This window comes from Gopherus evgoodei, chromosome 8 (assembly GCF_007399415.2).
Source record: "Gopherus evgoodei ecotype Sinaloan lineage chromosome 8, rGopEvg1_v1.p, whole genome shotgun sequence".
NCBI lineage: Eukaryota > Metazoa > Chordata > Testudines > Testudinidae > Gopherus > Gopherus evgoodei.
The window spans coordinates 58,076,698-58,096,634 of NC_044329.1; the positions used below are offsets into that span (position 1 = coordinate 58,076,698).

At 43.4% G+C, this 19,937-nt stretch overlaps 1 protein-coding gene across 3 annotated transcripts in view; it reads left to right on the forward strand.

Annotated features, from left to right (window-relative positions):
- RGL1 (ral guanine nucleotide dissociation stimulator like 1) overlaps positions 1 to 19,937 on the forward strand; it is a 169,635-nt gene that overhangs the window by 85,239 nt on the left and 64,459 nt on the right. For all 3 annotated transcript variants that reach the window (XM_030572037.1, XM_030572039.1, XM_030572038.1), the window contains one exon: positions 2,600 to 2,808. In XM_030572037.1, coding sequence (XP_030427897.1) covers positions 2,600 to 2,808 — 209 coding nt within the window. The remainder of the gene's footprint in view (positions 1 to 2,599; positions 2,809 to 19,937) is intronic.

Consider the following 19,937-nt stretch of genomic DNA (forward strand, 5'->3'; position numbering starts at 1 on the left):
GAAAACATGGCTATATAGCTGTCTGGCCTCAAAGGGAAGCATATACTGCACCCTCTGGAAAGAATGCATGGCAGATGATCTCCTCCCATGCCAGGGAGCTCTGGGAGATATTGTGCTTCCCTGAGCTACCTTACCTCCCAGAATTCCTACTGGGGCAGTGTGGCCCTTCATCTCTCACCTACTGAGGGCTTTACCTTAATGACACAATCTGTCCGTAACTGACTAGCCCTGGCCACACAATGAATTGTTGGCAGAGTGAGGAGCCTAAAGCCTAACTCCTACTTTCCTGGCCTGACCCCCAGACAACAGTCATCCTCCCTAGCCAGCTACTTACCAAGAAAAAAAAGGAGTTTCTTCTTGTAAGAAGGAGTGAATACAGTTCCACGGATATCTATCATCATATAGCCATACTTACACAAAGGCTAACTCAGCAGCCTTATAGGAAGAAGATCACCGCAGCAAGTTAGCGATAAATCTGATTCAGCATCCCGTTAAAGTCAATGGAGTTGGATTGGTCTCCAAATTGTGCATTACTTAGTTGCACAAGTAGTCCTGTTAAAGCCAACAGGACTGCTTGTGTGAGTCAGCCTGATCTACACATACAGTTGTACTGATTTAACTAAAGGTGTGTTTTAAAGTTAGATTTAGTTAAATCAGTGGAACTTTGCACGTGGATACTTTTAAATCAGGGACTATCTTTTTGTTCAGTTTTTGTACAGTGTCTAGCACATGGAATTCTGGTCCTTAACTGGGCCTTCCAGGCACTACCACATTACATAAAATAATAATTTAAACCTGGGAAAGGAGAAGCAGCAGTGGTGATATTATATTGCTGTTAGCTGGGGAAAGAGAGGCTGGATGTGGGGAAACCAGCTGTGACACTTTCTCTATCTTGAATTTCAGTCTCAGTAGAATGTCGGGTGTACGCTAGTGTCTGAAAGCTACCAGAAAACAAACTATTCAATGTCCTAGTGCTGAAGTGCAATGGAAATAGCTTGAACTCATCCTATTCTATCTTGAGACTGTAGCAAAAAATAATGATGGATACGACTAATTAGCTCATTTAGACCATCCTTGGTCAGCGCATGGTTATTCTCTACAACATATTTTAGTGCTCCATCCAGTCTGATTTTAAATTAGAATTAAAATGTCTAAACAATGGGGCTTCCACTACTTCCTGTGGGAGATCATACTACAGTCTAACAGACCTTGTGGCCAAGAAATGTTTCTTGATGGCCTAAATTTTCCTTTGCATGATCCCATTATTCCTCAATATATACATTTTTTCCTACCCTAAATTGTACACATCCTGTACCCATATAAAAGTAACTTTATATTTAAAAGAGCTGTTTTCATTTATTCAAACTGTATTTCAGTTGTTAATTTACACAAGTCAGACTATGTTGCTTTCTGGGGCTTGCTAACATTTTTTCGGATTGCAGACTCTCACCGACAGGTATGAACCATCTACTTCTCTCCAAGGAAACAGCTTTTTTTCCCATTCGTGAAAGTTTATTGGTATTAACAGTAGGTAGGCTGGATTACACCTACACACACCATTCATTACAAGGTAACTGAGCAGCTACACTTCAACATACATTCCCCAAGTTGAATCTACAGTACCTCAGTAATACTGGCACACAGTTTTTTTTAAAAAAGAAAAAAACTATACACATTACTGAAGTCTCCTCTTTCCCGCTCTCTGCCTTTTTATGCCAATAGTCTCTAATAAAATTCTTCCTTAATATTGGGCAACTTAAAAGAAAAAAAGGGAACTTCTCATCAAATTGATGGAATCATTACCATTATATTTTATTTATTAGTGTGTGTATTTATATCTTTCATTTATATAGCACTTGTAATCTCTGATACCTTTACAAACAAGTATATGAACTATTCAGAGGGATCGTTTTCCATTACTGACATATAATCAACTCTAGAATGATAATGACAGTTATTTAAGGCCTGATCCAAAAGCAGTTGAAGCCACTGGAACTCTTCACATTCACTTCAACAGACATTAGATCAGGCTCTAAACCGTACACAAAATGCTATACAAAAATGTAGATGTGATGAGAAATATTGCATCTCATTGAAACAAAGAGAAATAGTGACAGAATGTAATGATACATATGGGATTTGACCAGGACACTAAAGTTAACACCCTCCTTTTGCAAAAAGCATTATGGAATGTTGGATGACCACAAGTGTTCAGGACATCAGTTTTACGTCTCATCTAAAATTGGTACCTTCGGTGCATAATTTCCACCTTTGCCTCAGTGCTCCAAACACCTGGTTTAGATTGTAAGATCTAATGGCATCATAAAGTGTGGTGGTTTGACTACAGTCAGCTACTGAAACATCAGGTGAAGGATGTCAAAGAAATATTTTTTAAAGGGTAAACAATTCTGAAGTGTTTCATCAATAGACCCATCTTCTAGAGTTCAGTGGTCATCAAAAATGACAGAATATTTCAGGACTTGAAGGCACGCTGTCATTTATCCCTTATCCAAAAAGCATAGTTTAACTTGTTCGGTGTGGTAATTCTTCTCATTTGGGGTATTTGGTTTCTCCTGTGCTTTTGATCCTTATTTCATAGGTTGAAGGGGACCAGTTGCCTCCAGGACATACTGTCAGCCAGTATGAAACATGTAAGATCAGAACAATAAAAGCTGGCACTCTGGAGAAACTTGTGGAGAACCTGCTGACAGCTTTTGGGGACAATGACTTTACCTACATCAGCATCTTTCTGTCAACATATAGGGGCTTTGCCTCTACTAAAGAAGTACTGGAACGTCTCCTCGACAGGTAAGAGTTAGTGGGGAGCTATAGAGAAAATAATAATATGGAAAACTGTCATGTTATGTACATGATGAGGAACATTGCAAGGAATTAGCTTAAATGTATTGAAGATGTATTTGAAAAGTTACATGATATTTAGATATTTCAAAATCAGTGCTGATGCCTACAAGCCTGGAAAATCCAGTATTTCAGCTTAACCAATGGGTTGGTAAATGCCTCTCCTCCTCACTTCATAACGCCATCGCCATCAAATGGGGAGAGAAGGCTAGTTTGGGCTACTAAAGAACCAAATTGTAACTACTGTAGGGAAAATAGCATAACCAACCCCAAATAACTGAACAGATATGCTGCAAAGTCAGAGTTATCACTGAATTCAAGCCATTAGTATCCCCTGCACAGTCTTCTGTATGCGGGCTACACAGAAGGATCCATTGCCGTGTCAAGACATAGACTGTACAGGCGTGAGCATACAAGCCTGTTCCATATCTACTACACTGTGCCAGAATACTCATCCTTATCTCCTGTCGTGAAAGGACAGCAGTTTGGCCTTTTTGATTTTTGAAGAAACCATGACACAGGCACTGTTTTTTTGGAGAGCTCAGTGGTTCCAGAATACAAAATCTAAGGTAGAAAACCATTTAATCTCAAAAGAATCCAAGTTTAGGTGGAGTTAGTAAGGTGATTGGTCCATACATAAAATATATCAGTTATCAGTCTGTAATATTCCGTGCTCTTTATTCTGCTTATAAGTTAAGAATGGCTTTTTTGGTAGGAGTACTTTAAGTTGTTTACATCACCATAGTGTAATCGTTTTGTGGTCTCAGCAATTTTTTTCCTCTCTCTATTTATGACTTGACCTCCAAAGGGATAGAGGGGTATTTTATTTCTTGTGCTTATTTAGTTAGCATGTTGTGAAAATCAAGTGATGTACAGAGGCTATAGCGCTGTCTTGTAATTAGAGCAGGAGACTGGGAGTTGGGACTCCTGGCTTTCTAGTCTTGGCTCTCCCACTGACTTCCTATGTGGTATTGGGCAAGACATATACATTCTCCATGCTTCAGTTTCCCCATCTGGAAAATGGGGAATGCAGGGGTCGGCAACCTTTCAGAAGTGGTGTGCAAGTCTTCATTTATTCACATCTAATTTAAGGTTTCGTGTGCCAGTAATACATTTTAATGTTTTTAGAAGATCTCTTTCTATAAGTCTATAATATATAACTAAACTATTGTTGTATGTAAATAAGGTTTTTTAAATGTTTAAGAAACTTCATTTAAAATTAAATTAAAATGCAGAGCCCCCCGGACCGGTGGCCAGGACCTGGGCAGTGTGAGTGCCACTGAAAATCAGCTCACGTGCCGCCTTTGGCAGGCGTGCCATAGGTTGCCTATCCCTGGTATAATACTTATCTCACAGAGCTGTCGTGTGACTTTGTTAATAATGATGCTAAAGTGCTTAGAAGACATGCCCTGCGTGACTCTTATGATACAAAGTACTGTTCAAATACAAGGAGCATAAAGGCCATGTAACATGTAGGAATTGTGAAAGAGAAGCCACACTGGGGAACAAGAATACAAGGTTAGCTTCAAACTTGAGAATGTCCCTGTCAATCTGCCAAGATCCAAAGGTGGAACACAATGGGTGACAACCCACAATGAGGAGAACACAAATATTATTCATGCAGAGAACTAAAGATACTATAGGATTCCTTCCTTTAATGTGAGCAACTCTTTCCATAACCTCAGTTTCATGATTCTTTGCTTCTGATGTAAATAATTTTCAACAATAAACATAAGGGGACACCAATTTTGTGTGGAATGTAGGGAACTTCGGAGCTCCAAGGAATGATAACTCTCAAAATGAGGGATATTAAGGTGGTGTGCCTTGAGACTCTCTCACCCATAAGCAAATGAATGCTAAAAAGATTTAGAGCGTGAACAAACTGGTATATGCATATAGATTGGCTTGTTTGTTGTGTCACATCCAATAATGAAACTTCTGTGGCATATAATTATTTTTTAGGGATATATTTCTATCAGCAGGAACTTTTAAAAAAAATTATAAAATGTTGAAATTACTAAAATAAGGACTTAAAAATTCTATTTGACTTTGTTTAAAAGCATCTATTTTAAACACAATTTCCCTGACAGTATAGTTGCTTTTGATTTGCCTCCTGGTTCCCAAACTGTCCTCTCTTCCATGTCTTTTAAATTCTCCTGTATTGATCAAATGTGTACAACAGAAGATTGCCTTTTTTGCTATGAACAATTAGAAGTTACCAGTGTCTACATTAATCCAAATCAGCCGGTCAAAGAGGGCTTAAAGCCAGATGACACAGTTCTAGCTAAAAATGGTTTGATTTGAAATAAAATACATATTTCCTCTTTAAGTGCCCAGGAGATGTGTGTGTTCCCTTTTTGGCATGGGTTTTTAATTTGGTTGCTCCACCTCTTTCTTTTATTTCTTTGTAGTTGTCATTTAGGTGCTGTTGAGATTATTATACCTAGTTTAATGGGGGGAAACTGAGGCACAGAGCGATTAAGTGACTTGCCCATTCACACAGGAAGTTTGGAAATTTAGTCTGTCTTCTATGTCCAAATCTACTGTCTTTACCACAAAACCATCCTTGTTCTTTGTATTACCTTCATTCTCTTTCCAGTTTACATACTGCACGTTTGTAATTTACCTGTGTGTAAAAACAATTGTGCACCGAGGGGCAAATCCAGAACCCACTGCGACATCAAGGAGACTAGATTGGGTGCTGAGCAGATGTGTTGGGGTTGGGAGGAAGGAATCAGTTCCAGGCTGCAATGCAACAGTCTGGAGAATAGCTCAGCCTGGTAGCTGGAGTAAACTCTTCAGGCCCTTATGTGCCACCTGAGAAGCTCTTGCCCCGTTTTGGCCTACTACATACTACTGTGCAGGGCTCTCATGGACTGGTAGCCTATTCTGTTCACAGGTTATGCTTGCCATATGTAACCTGCCTATATTCAGTTTCAGCCCTTCTGCAGCCAAAACTGCTTCTGTTCCACAACCAAAGGCTCATTTGAGGCCACACAGAAGAAGGCTGGATTAGCCCCTTATTGGTGGGCACTCTGCTAGATTTGTATATTCCCTGCAGTTTCTTATGATTCATGCCATAGGTCACTATGGAAAATGAGCAGATAAGGACAACTGATACATTAGGAAACTGTTGTAGAAGGGAGCAACTGCTAAGGACATATTTTTCATTATAAGTCACTCTCTGCGCATTCCTGCTATGTGAGTTTCTACATCTGAAAACACAGTGACACACCTGGCACCGATTTGCACTGTTGTTTGTAATGTTGGCCAAGGACTGGTCATCCCTGGGACGTCTGTTTAAGTCAGGGTTGATTGAGGCACGTTAGCCGGGAGTGGGGTGGGGAGGGGTAAGGTGGAGGCCTGCACTCTGGTTGCTCATGCTGTTCCTGTTTTGTGGTTCAGTAGGGAACATCAGTCTCTAAAGTTGTCACTCCAGCACGTTCATGAGTGCCAAAATAAATACAGTAAAATTAACGCCCTTCAACTGGGGAGTTAAGAACTCTGAACTCAGGGATGGGAATTGGGGGATAATCTTTTGCAAGAACAGACCATACCAAAGCCATCAGCCAAGGTTTTGGGTGTTTGGTTTTTAACCATAAAAATGATCGAACTCCAGTAGACTACTTTTAGTTAATGGAATCACTAAGAATTGTTTGGAGACCCTTGGTTTGCCAGGAAAGCTTGTAGGCTCTCTGATTGCTGTTTTCTTTTTTTCCTGAGGGGAGATGAACCCAAGGAAAATGAAGTCTAAGCAATGCACATTAATGTCATGTTGAGGTTATGACTTTAGATTCACAAAGGTTAGGAAATTGGAAAAAAGTAAGTTTCTCATGGTAAAGTTAACACATCAGGGTTGTAGTTTCTATTTCTGCATTGCTTTGTAAATGTTTACGTTATAGCAGGGATTTTCAAAGCCACCTGAAGGAGTGAATTTGGGCACCTAACTCCTTAAGCTTCCTCTAAAAATCACAGCCTACTATATTAATGTTTGTTGCTAAACCTATCCCCTAAAATGTACACTTTGTGCAGTGAGGCTGAGTTAACATTACCATGAGGTCTGTAATATTTTGATATCCTTGCTTTTGAGTATTTCAACCTGTAATCTTAGTGTAAGACTGACGAATACTCTGGTGTTTTAGTATATTTTATACCAGTCTCTTCCCACCAGCATAAAATTGCCTCGTCCATGCTTCAGTAAAAAGAGTAAAAAAGAAAAAAGGAGGAAGTGGCAGGGCGGGAGGGAATTAAAGGGTATGTTTTGCATATAGGGCAAAGCCTTCTTCTGTGAGGTGCTGGGCACCCTCAATGCTTTGAAAGTCAGTCGGAGCCACAGGCATGCAGCACCCCAAAGGACTGGGCTTTCTCTCTTTCTTAGATAATTTGTATTGCAGTAGCACCTAGAAGCCCTAGTCACCCGTTGAGACCCCGTTGCACTTGGTTCTGGAAAACATGAGTCAAATCCTGCAACCCTCACTCAGGCTCAACCCTCAAGTGGATTAATTGAAGTTAATGGCACCTCTTCATGTCAGTAAATCCTGGTCTACACTGAAAATTTAGGTCAACCCAACTATGTCACTCAGGGGTAGGAAAAATCCACACCCCGAAGCAGTGTAGGGAAGCTAACCTAACCACTAGTCTAGACAGCACTAGGTTGATGGAAGAATTCCCCACCCACCTGAACCCTGGTGCCTGAGTCAGCTGACATGGGCCAGCCATGGGTGTTTAATTGCAGTGTGGACATACTCACAATCACTTCAGACCTACATTTACCCTTGGTGGTAGAAGTGGAGGAGGGGGACTGTAGGTGGAGCAGGAGTGTCACTGTTTTGTCTGTACTCTTCCCAGGTCCTGTAAAAATGGTGATAGGACCAAGCCAGAACAGGGGCTACTTGATCTGAGATTGTTGGATACATCAGTCAAAATACATTGTAGAGGTACGATGCAGCTCTATGACCTGGCAGCCAGGTTGGGAGGTGAATTTCACACTTGTAGAAAATAATTTTTGCCTGCAGGAATGGTATGTTTGGGGGAGTGGATATGGTTCATATATCAGACATGGTTTTCATGGCATCATGTTTGATGTATTATAAGCATGATCCGAATTCTGGGTGTGAAAAATGTGTTCTGGCTAACAGGAAATAGGTAAGGTTGTAATTATGCTGAAACCCATTACTGTAAGCTATGCTTGATGAATGGGAAAACAATAAAGAAAGCTGATGCCAGAGAAAAGAATGTCAGAAAAAGTATTTTGATATATGTGTAGAAAGTTCAAAATAACTTGTGCTTTGGTAAAATAAACCTGCAGGTTGATGAGATATTTTTGTGATCTTCTCCCTGAGAAACTGAAAAAATCCAGGTTTATCCATCTTTTCCCAACCCAGGCTTTTCCTAAGGCAGTGGTTCTCAAACTTTTTTTTTCACAGACCACTTGAAAATTGCTGAGGGTCTCGGTGGACTACTTAATGATCTTTCCAAATATTGTTTGTACCATTAGCTAACTATTGTAAAGCGCTTAAAATAATAATTAACTTTTTTTGTTCTACAAATAAAAGCAGTCAGCTCATGTTTTAATATCTGTAGTCTTACCTTTCTAATGCAATGGATGTGCCCTCTTTCCCCTGCTGCGGCAGCCCCCGAGCTGGGGCTGGGAAAGAGGGGGGTCTCTCTCTCTGTCCTCCCTCCCCCTCATTGCAGTAACCCTCGAGCTGGGGCTGGGAAGGAGGGGGGGTCTCCCCCCCCCCCCCGCACAGCAGCCACAGAGCTGAGGCTGGGAAGGAGGGCTGTCTCTCTCCGGCAACCACAGCCCTGGAGCTGGGGAAAGTCGCCTTTCTTTGGCCACCGCAGCCCTGCATGTCCCAAATTCCTCCCACCCGCTCTTCTCAGCCCACTTCCCCCTCCCATCTACTCCCTCTTCCAGCCAAGGCATCACCTCACCTTACATATGCATCTTCTCCAGGATCCAGGCACCTAATTAGTAGAGCCATGCATATTAATTAGGTGAGTGGCCCTTCATTTTGTCATGTGTGTCCGCCAAGGCGCACACCTTAGAGGGAACTCTCTGCGGACCTCCTGAATAGAGTTCGCAGATCACAGTTTGAGAACCTCCGTCCTAAGACACTCGACTGATTAAAATATGGATGTTACTTTGCCTTACCAACATTAAGAAGCAAGTTGTACAAAATCCTACTAGGGCTTTCCAGACTACACGTTGTGCTCTTCATTTCATATATGGACATGGGGGAATCAGCTGTTTTTTCTCCATATATGGCTGAATGCACAAAGAGCCACATGTAATTTATGCTCCTTTTAATTCACTCTGCATGACTTAGGAAAGCAGGATCCTGCTCTCAGGAGGGGGTCCCCCAAAACCAAAACACACATGGGCTCAATCTTCTCATGGCAGGAGGCATGTGATCACATGTGGCTTGTACTGACGGTTTTCAACTCCAGCATCAACCACTTGTGCTGTTGTTTCACAGATGGACCAAACCAACTGTTCAAAGAGATGAGTAAGATGAAATTTAAGGAGGAAAATTCTGAATGGTCTATGTGTGACTGTGGAACATGGACTTGGGAAGAAAAAGTCAGATGTAAGAACCACAAAAACCCAGTGGAATTTCAAATCTAACTTTTAAAATGTGTAAATTGTTTTAATGAGAAATGCTTAATTTCTCATTCAAACAAATGCAATTGCTGTAAAAATATAGATCTCAGATTTTTTAAAAATATGTAATACAGTCAAAGGCAGTTTTTGATTTTTCCAGTTAAAGGCAGGTCTCCCACTGACCTGAATAAGCTTTAGATTAGGCTCTTTAGCAGGTGCGAAAATAAATATTAATCATAGCCAAGGTTTTACCATGTACTCTTTGAGTAAAATTTAAATGTTGTGGAAGATTACATGTAAATCCATTCCACACTTTAGGAGCTCAAGGGAGTTTTTGTGTTATACTTAAGAAATTGGAGGCTTAATTTTTATTTTTTTGGATCCCTACAAATTCCAAAGGCTTTCTTGTGACCCTTTAGGTTGAAGAAGATCTAAACAAAATCTTGTGCCTATGCAAGTGCATTAAAATATAAAAACAAAGGTTTGATTTTCAGAGCTACCTAAAAGGAATTTGATATCCCTATCTCTTAAAATTAATGGGTGTTAGGTACCTGAATCTCTTAGAGCAGTATTTCCCAATGACCTGTCTGTGGACCGGCACCGGTCCCTGATATCTCCCTGATGTATTTTAGAAGGCAGCAAGCTGGTCCCTGGTATAAAAAGGTTGAGAAATACTGCTCTAATGGCTTTGAAACTCTCTGCCCAAGTTACTAGCATTTTTTCATCATAATGGTGTCTGTTTGCTCAGCATAAGCTGATGAATGAAAAGAAAATTATTCCTCCAGTGTGACTGTCAAACTCTCCTGTGTAAAATGTTTGATGTGAGTTCTTTTGAAAGAGAAATAATAGTGCCTGGCCAGCAGAGCCCAAAGAATCACTGAACTTAGAAACACAGCAGGACAGGCGCCTTGCCTAGCACTGCACCTCCTCAGCTACCCAGTGAGAGCTTGATGGGAATTGAGGACACTTAGCTCCTCAGAAGAGTGCTCTGCATCTTGCAGGATGAAGCTGTAGAAGAGTTTATCTGCTGGGTACTTCATACAGTCTAAGAAGTAGGACTCCCAGCCTGCATGTTTTAGGAGGTGCACAGGGACGATATAGAATCATAGACTATCAGGGTTGGAAGGAACCTCAGGAGGTCATCTAGTCCAACCCCCTGCTCAGTGCAGGACTGATCCCCAACTAAATCCCCAAATGGCACCCCCCCAAGGGTTGAACTCACAACTCTGGGTTTAGCAGGCCAATGCGCAAACCACCGAGCTATCCCTCCCCCCATAGCTTCAGGTCTACTGACCACAGGAGCTTCCGGGTAGCAGGGCTCCCCTTCTTCTCTTAAGTTGCTCAGGAGGGGAGCCCTGCTGCCTTGAACTTCCTGGTACTGTAGAAAACAGATGGATATTATTTTCTATCGGAACTTCTAGGACTTTAATGATAGGTCATCCATTCAGTTATTTGCAGTATGGATGTGAAAATTGGCCTTATGCATTCCAGTAATGACTCTGATAGACAAATCATCAACCCCTTTTTCAGTGAATCATCACTGGTTACACTTACATGGTCCAAGACATACATATAAGGTCGACTTGACAGAATTCAATTTTTATTTTTTTTATCATTTTGATGGATGTTTATTTTTACATATTTTTCTGATATTTGTCAATTTACATTTTCATAGTTGTGCAAAATTATGGGTTTTAAGCATTTTATTTTATTTTTGTTTATTTAAATTTTCACAGATGCAGGAACTTGGGGGTGTCAATTTCAGTTTAATCAAAATCAAACTCTAAGTTCTCAGGCAGCATTCTGACAATTTTTTTGTCTGGGAATGATAAACAGTGGGTGGGCCTCTGAGATTCTTAAAACCTGTAGTACTGCTCACTTCGCATGAACATTAAGGATCCCAAGGCATTTTTCTTAAGAAAAGGGATTTGGCTCAGTGTCATTTGCCAAAATATTTTCCCCTTCTATATTGTTTTGCTGTATACTGGCTGGTTGCTTCCTTCCACTTCTGAAGTGGCTGCATTTTAGTAGGGCAGTATTTATACAGTCTGAAAGTGTATTAGGATCCTTAATGAATGAAAGAAGCAAGATATATATGAGACAGTTATGTAATGTTTATTTTGTCACATGCAAGCATTGTTTGGGTTTATGTTTGGGATCCACACTAAGGGCCACACTTTTTATGACTCCCTAACCATTAAGTGGCTAAACAGTAACCCCCACCCCCAAATAAAGAAGTAGAAAATCTTCAATGGATATGGTACATTTCTTATTCCATTGTTCAGCATTTAAAACTTAAATACTATGAATCACATTCTGGTTTCATTTGCTCATTTAGTGCCTCTGTATGAAATATATAATCTTCAAAACACTGGACGAGGTTGAAAAGTTCCACAGGCTGTGGGAATCTTTTGTTTCTCATGTCTTTTTTGTTTGCAAAGCATTCATACAACGCTATTCAGTGAATAGATCTTTGTTCAGGACTTGATGAGGGCAAAGTAGTGGAAGTCTGCAGCAATGCTATTCTGTATGTTAGAGGCATTGTAAACTCCACCTCACCCATATTTAATGTTCTGTTGTATGTCCAAAGCCCTTTCATAGTGAGACAGGCTGTGATTTGAGTTTTGGAAACCAGTGTAGTGTTATGTGGCATTCTGTTTTGTTATGAATAATTGCCTACTTGTATTGCTATTTGATTGTTAATTTCAACATTTGTTTCACTAATGAAATTTAGATGTGTGTGCCTGACATTCTGTCAGCGTTTAGCTAACATTTCATGTAAGGAGGATTTCTAGTACTGGAATAGTGACACTGTTCCACTGCTTATTCAATTTTGTTGAAAGAATTAATGGTGAATTATAAAAACCAATATCTATAAGTAATTATTTGCTGCCATTCAGAACTGAAGTTATCTTTGCCACTGCTTTCAGGGAAAGCTTCTGCCTTTGCAGATCATTTGCATATTAAAGGCTTGCTCCCACCCCCCTTTTACTTTTAAAATATACTTTTTAGTGAATTTACTTCTAGCGTAGGGTGCCCAGTGGCACTGAAGAGTGAAATCATCTCTTTATCCACAGATCTTGGGCAGCAAACAGGGCAAGCTCCCTGCACGGTGCCCCATCAGTGTGCCTGACCCATGTTTTGGAGAGTTCACCCCTAGGGGTTGGGAAGAGCAAAGTTCATTCTCCAAGCTCTTTTCATGGCTGTTAGCTACGCGTTTAAACCCATTTTAGCAGCGTTAAACCGATTTAATGCTGTACCCATCCACACTACGAGGCCCTTTATATCGATATAAAGGGCTCTTTAAATTGGTTTCTGTACTCCTCCCCGACGAGAGGAGTAGTGCTAAAATCGGTATTACCATATCGGATTAGGGTTAGTGTGGCCGCAAATCGACGGTATTGGCCCCCGGGCGGTATCCCGCAGTGCACCACTGTGACCGCTCTGGACAGCAATCTCAGCTCAGATGCAGTGGCCAGGTAAACAGGAAAAGTCCCGCGAAATTTTGATTTTCATTTCCTGTTTGCCCAGCGTGGAGCTCTGATCAGCACGGGTGGCAATGCAGTCCCAAATCCAAAAAGAGCTCCAGCATGGACCGTATGGGAGATACTGAATCTGATCGCTGTATGGGGAGACAAATCTGTTCTATCAAAGCTCCGTTACAGAAGACGAAATGCCAAAGCGTTTGAAAAAAAAATCTACAGGCTACACAGTGCTGCATGACAAGCATAACGGGAAGCCAGAGCCTCAAATGGACGCTCATGGAGGGAGGGAGGGGGTACTGAGGACTCCAGCTATCCCACAGTCCCCAGCAGTCTCCGAAAAGTGTTTGCATTCTTGGCTGAGCTCCCAATGCCTGTAGGTTCAAACACATTGTCCAGCGTGGTTCAGGGAATAGCTTGTCAATTTACTCCCCCCACCCACGTGAAAGAAAAGGGAAAGAAATCATTTCTTGACTTCTTTCAATGTCACCCTATGTCTACTGAATGCTGCTGGTAGATGCGATGCTGCAGCAGTGAAGAGAAGTATCTGCTCCGCTCCTCTCCTCTCCCCGGTGGCAGACGGTGCAGTAGGACTGGTAACCATCCTTCTTATCAACCCGTGAGTGCTCCTGACTGGATTCAGGTGAGGCTGGCCAAGGTGCCTGGGTGAAAATAGGAATGACTCCCGGTCATTCCCAGTAGATGGTTGACATAACCTTATTCCCAGATTTGGACCTTAGCGTCCAAAATATGGGGGTTAGCACGAAAGCCTCCAAGCTTAGTTACCAGCTTGGACCTGGTACTTGCTGCCACCACCCAAAAAATTAGAGTGTTTTGGGGCACTCTGGTCCCCCTGAAAAACCTTCCCTGGGGACCCCAAGACTCAAATCCCTTGAGTCTCACAACAAAGGGAAATAATCCTGTTTCCCTTCCCCCCTCCAGGTGCTCCTGGAGAGATACACAGACACAAGCTCTGTGAAACTACACAGAGTGATTCCCCCTCTCCGTTCCCAATCCTGGAACAAAAGCCCTTTCCTCTTCACCCCAGAGGAAATGCAAAATCAGGCTAGCAATCCAACACACAGCTCTCCCCTTGATTTCTTCCTCCCACCAATTCCCTGGTGAGTACAGACTCAATTTCCCTGAAGTAAAGAAAAACTTCAACAGGTCTTAAAAGAAAACTTTATATAAAAAGAAAGAAAAAATACAAATGTTCTCTCTGTATTAAGATGATACAACACAGGGTCAATTGCTTAAAAGAATTTTGAATAAACAGCCTTATTCAAAAAGAATACAAATCAAAGCACTTCAGCACTTACATTCATGCAAATACCAAAGAAAAGAAACCATAGAACTTACTATCTGATCTCTTTGTCCTTACACTTAGAAACAGAAGACTAGAAAATAGAACTACTTCTCCAAAACTCAGAGACAGCAGGCAAGCAGACAAAAGACTCAGAGACACAATTCCCTCCACCCCAAGTTGAAAAAATCCAGTTTCCTGATTGGTTCTCTGGTCAGGTGTTTCAGGTGAAAGAGACATTAACCCTTAGCTATCTGTTTATGACACGCCCCCCAAATTGCAGACAGTGGGGAAGCTCACTGGCGGCAATTTCCTTTAGAACTTGAAAATAAACAGATTAATACAACACATGCACCTTTACATATACTACTAAGTATATAACTAACAGACTTTTACATTTTAAGAACACTTTTTAACTACTGGACTCTGGGAAACTCTCACGGGAGAGTGCATCAGCAACTTTGTTAGAAGCTCCTGTGATGTGTTGAATTTCAAAATCAAAATCTTGGAGAGCTAAACTCCAACGAAGAAGTTTCTTGTTGTTCCCCTTGGCAGTATGAAGCCACTTTAGTGCAGCATGGTCAGTTTGTAGTTGGAACCGCCGTCCCCAAACATATGGGCGTAGCTTTTCCAGGGCGTACACAATGGCATAGCATTCCTTTTCACTGACTGACCAGTGACTTTCCCTCTCAGACAGTTTCTTGCTGAGAAACACGACAGGATGGAAGTTGTGATCTGTTGCTTCCTGCATGAGTACTGCTCCTATACCACGCTCAGATGCATCCGTGGTTACTAGGAATGGCTTGTCAAAGTCCGGGGCCCTGAGCACAGGGTCAGACATGAGCGTTGCCTTAAGCTGGGTAAAGGCTTTTTGACACTCATTAGTCCACTTAACGGCATTTGGCTGGGTCTTTTTGGTTAGGTCGGTCAATGGGGCAGCGATTTGGCTGTAGTGTGGTACAAATCGCCTGTAGTATCCGGCCAAGCCTAAGAAGGATTGGACCTGTTTTTTTGACCTTGGGACAGGCCACTTTTGGATAGCATCCACCTTGGCCTGTAGGGGGTTTATGGTTCCTCGACCCACCTGGTGCCCCAGGTAAGTTACTCTGTTTTGGCCTATTTGACACTTTTTGGCCTTAACAGTTAGTCCTGCCTGCCTGATGCGCTCAAAGACCTTTTCCAGGTGTAGTAGGTGTTCGGGCCAGGAGTCTGAAAAAATGGCCACATCATCGAGGTAGGCAACTGCAAATTCTCCCAGTCCAGCTAGTAGACCGTCTACCAGCCTCTGGAAGGTGGCGGGTGCATTTCGAAGGCCGAAAGGAAGGACATTGAATTCATACACCCCCGCATGGGTGACGAATGCTGACCTCTCCTTGGCAGGTTCATCTAGCGGTACTTGCCAGTACCCCTTGGTTAAGTCTATTGTAGAGATGAACTGGGCACGTCCCAACTTTTCCAATAGCTCATCAGTACGTGGCATTGGATAGTTGTCCGGACGAGTTACAGCATTTAGCTTACGGTAGTCCACGCAGAAGCGTATTTCCCCATCTGGTTTGGGTACCAGAACCACTGGAGATGCCCATGCACTGGTAGATGGGCGGATTATACCCATCTGTAGCATGTTCTGGATCTCCCGTTCTATAGCAGCTTGGGCATGAGGAGACACCCGGTAGGGTGGGGTTCTGATTGGGTGAGCATTACCTGTATCAATGGAGTGGTATGCCCGTTCAGTCCGTCCTGGGGTGGCTGAGAACAATGGGGCGAAGCTAGTGCACAGCTCCTTGATTTGTTGCCGCTGCAGACGTTCCAGGGTGGTTGAGAGGTTCACCTCTTCCACGCCACCGTCTTTTTTTCCGTCGTAGTAGACACCGTCAGGCCACTCAGCAAAATCTCCCTGGACTGTAAACTGACAAACCTGTAAATCTCTGGAATAGAAAGGCTTGAGAGAATTAACATGGTACACTTTAGGCTTTAGTGAGGAATTGGGAAATGCTATGAGGTAGTTTACAGCTCCCAGGTGCTCTTGGACCGTGAATGGCCCTTCCCATGATGCTTCCATCTTATGGGCCTGTTGCGCCTTCAAGACCATAACCTGGTCTCCTACCTTGAAGGAACGTTCTTTGGCATGTCTGTCATACCAGGCCTTTTGCTCTTCTTGAGCATCCTTTAGGTTTTCTCTAGCAAGGGCTAAAGAGTGTCGGAGGGTGCTTTGTAGATTGCTTACAAAGTCCAGAATGTTAGTTCCTGGAGAAGGCGTAAACCCCTCCCATTGCTGCTTCACCAACTGTAATGGCCCCTTAACCTCGTGACCATACACAAGTTCAAATGGTGAAAACCCTAAACTGGGATGTGGTACCGCCCTGTAGGCAAACAGCAACTGCTGCAACACTAGGTCCCAATTATTGGAGAATTCGTTGATGAATTTTCTTATCATGGCCCCCAAAGTTCCATTGAACCTTTCCACCAGGCCATTGGTTTGATGGTGGTACGGGGTGGCAACCAAGTGATTCACCCCATGAGTTTCCCACAGTTTTTCCATGGTCCCTGCCAGGAAATTAGACCCTGAATCTGTAAGGATGTCAGAGGGCCAACCTACCCTGGCAAAGATGTCTGTTAGGGCCAGGCACACAGTGTTAGCCCTGGTGTTGCCTAGAGCTACTGCTTCTGGCCATCGGGTAGCAAAGTCCACTAAAGTCAGTACGTACTGCTTTCCTCTGGGCGTCTTTTTTGGGAAAGGGCCCAGAATATCCACAGCTACTTGCTGAAATGGGACCTCAATTATGGGGAGTGGCTGGAGAGGGGCCTTGACCTGGTCTTGAGGCTTTCCCACTCTTTGGCATACCTCACAAGACCGGACATACTTGGCAACGTCCTTGCCCATCCCCTCCCAGTGGAAGGACTTCCCCAACCGATCCTTGGTTCTGTTCACCCCAGCATGGCCACTGGGATGATCATGGGCTAAGCTTAAGAGCTTCTCCCGGTACTTAGTTGGAACCACCAACTGTTTTTTGCGGCTGCCATTCTTCCCGGTGTCCACCAGAAAGAATTTCCTTGTATAAAAGTCCTTGGTCTATAACAAACCGGGATCGATTAGAAGAGCTGAGAGGCGGTGGGGTGCTCCGTGCCGCCGCCCACGCTTTCTGAAGGCTGTCATCTGCTTCCTGCTCAGCCTGGAACTGTTCCCTTGAGGCTGGGGTCACCAGTTCTTCCTCAGACTGTGGACTTGGGCTTGGTCCCTCTGGAAGCGATGTAGGTGATGGGTTGTTTCCGTTGCTGGTGAACCGCTCTCCGCTGGTGCACCTGAGGGTATTTCAGGCTCTGGCTGAGCCTTTTGGGTATGGCTGTCGTGTGCTTCTGCCAGTTCTGGCTCGCTGGCGCCCTCTGGCGTTGAGTTTGAAGATGTGGTTGCACTTGCTGGTGCTGGTTGCTGTTCCAGTTCCGGGCCTGGGACTGGAGATGCTGTGGCTGTTTCAGTGGTAGGCATGGAATCCGGGTCCACTACCTCTGTCTGGGTTTCTGGTAACACAGACGGGGCCTCTGTGGACGGCTCAGGAACAGGAATGGGTCTGGAAGCTTGCCTGGTTTGGCTACGTGTAACCATTCCCACTCTCTTGGCCCGCCTCACCTGGTTGGCCAAGTCTTCCCCCAGTAACATGGGGATAGGATAATTGTCATAGACTGCAAAAGTCCACATTCCTGACCAGCCTTTGTACTGGACAGGCAGTTGAGCTGTAGGCAAGTCTACAGCTTGTGACATGAAGGGGTAAATTGTAACTTTGGCCTTTGGGTTGATGAATTTGGGGTCAACGAAGGATTGGTGGATAGCTGACACTTGTGCCCCCGTGTCTCTCCACGCAGTAACCTTCTTTCCGCCCACTCTCAAATTTTCCCTTCGCTCCAAGGGTATTTGAGAGGCATCTGGGCCTGGGGATCTTTGGTGTGATGGAGGTGTAATGAATTGCACTCGCATGGTGTTCTTGGGACAGTTGGCCTTGATATGTCCCAGTTCATTACACTTAAAGCATCTTCCATCTGATGGGTCACTGGGCCGAGGTGAGTTACTGGAGACTGGTGAGGTTGAAGGGTAGGATATCTGTGGCTTTACTTGGGTGGTATGTGGGGTCTTTGGCTGTCCTCGGTTGTAGGGTTTATGGTCTGTGTGCCCCCTGTGGTAATCGTTCCCCTTGACAGTAGCTTTTTTGCTTTCTGCCAGTTCCATCCATTTGGCTCCAATCTCCCCCGCCTCAGCGATAGTTTTGGGATTTCTATCTTGTATGTACCGTGTGATGTCTTCAGGAACACCATCCAAGAACTGCTCCATTTGTATGAGGAGGTTCACTTCTTCCAAGGTTTGAATGTTGTTTCCTGTTAACCAGGCCTCATAGTTTTTTGCAATGTAGTAGGCGTGTTTGGGAAATGACACCTCTGGTTTCCATTTTTGGGTTCTGAAGCGCCGACGGGCATGATCTGGGGTTATCCCCATCCTGTATCTGGCCTTGGTTTGAAAAAGTTTATAGTCATTCATTTGCGGCTTGGGCATTTCAGCTGCCACCTCTGCTAAAGGTCCACTGAGGTGTGGCCTTAATTCTACCATGTACTGGTCTTCGGGGATGCTGTACCCAAGACAGGCTCTTTCAAAATTTCCAAGAAGGCCTCGGTGTCATCACCTGCCTTGTAGGTGGGAAATTTCCTGTGCTGGGGAGCAATAATTGGCGCCGGGTTGTTAGGGTTGGCTGGCACATGCAGCCCAGCTTTTGCCATCTCCAGTTCATGTTTTCTCTGTTTTTCCTTCTCTTCATTCTCTTTTTGTTGTTTTTCCATTTCTTTTTGGTGCTTTTCCATTTCTTTTTGGTGCTTTTCCATTTCTCGGCGGTGGGCCACCTCTTCTTCTTCTAGTTTTCTTTTGTGTGCTGCCTCTTGGGCTGCCTGTTCTCTTTGGAAGGCTGCCAGTTTGAGGCTTTCTTCCTTTTCTTTTATCTCCATCTCTTTTTGTTTTATTTCTAGTTCCTGTTTGTGTTTTTCCATCTCTCGCCTGTGTTCAGCTTCTTTGAATTGGTCTTCGGCCTCCATTTTTGTCCTGGTAGACATGGTTCCTGTTTTCTTGTGTTGGGGTGCCCTCCGGTGTTTCTCTTTTGAACTGCAGGCTCTGTTGCCTCCTGAAGTCTGCCTAGCAACAGTGCTTTTTTCCTTTTCTCTCTCTAGCTAATGTTCAATTAAGGGAAACCAGAAAAACCACTTTATTTGCATGCATATAAGTGCTGGTACTTTGCCTCCTAATGGGAGGGCTATTGCATGACAAAAGACCCTAAACAGTCTTCTCGCTTAACATGCAAACCACAAACTGCTAGAGAGAGCAGAAAAAAAAATTCTCTCTGGTTCCCTTTTAAAACCAAACTGTTTCTCTCTGCTAAAAAGCCCTTAGCAGAGAAAAGAAAAATATAATATTCCTACTGGCTTCTGGATTCTGTCTATCTCCCGCCGCTGCCACCATGACATAACCTTATTCCCAGATTTGGACCTTAGCGTCCAAAATATGGGGGTTAGCACGAAAGCCTCCAAGCTTAGTTACCAGCTTGGACCTGGTACTTGCTGCCACCACCCAAAAAATTAGAGTGTTTTGGGGCACTCTGGTCCCCCTGAAAAACCTTCCCTGGGGACCCCAAGACTCAAATCCCTTGAGTCTCAC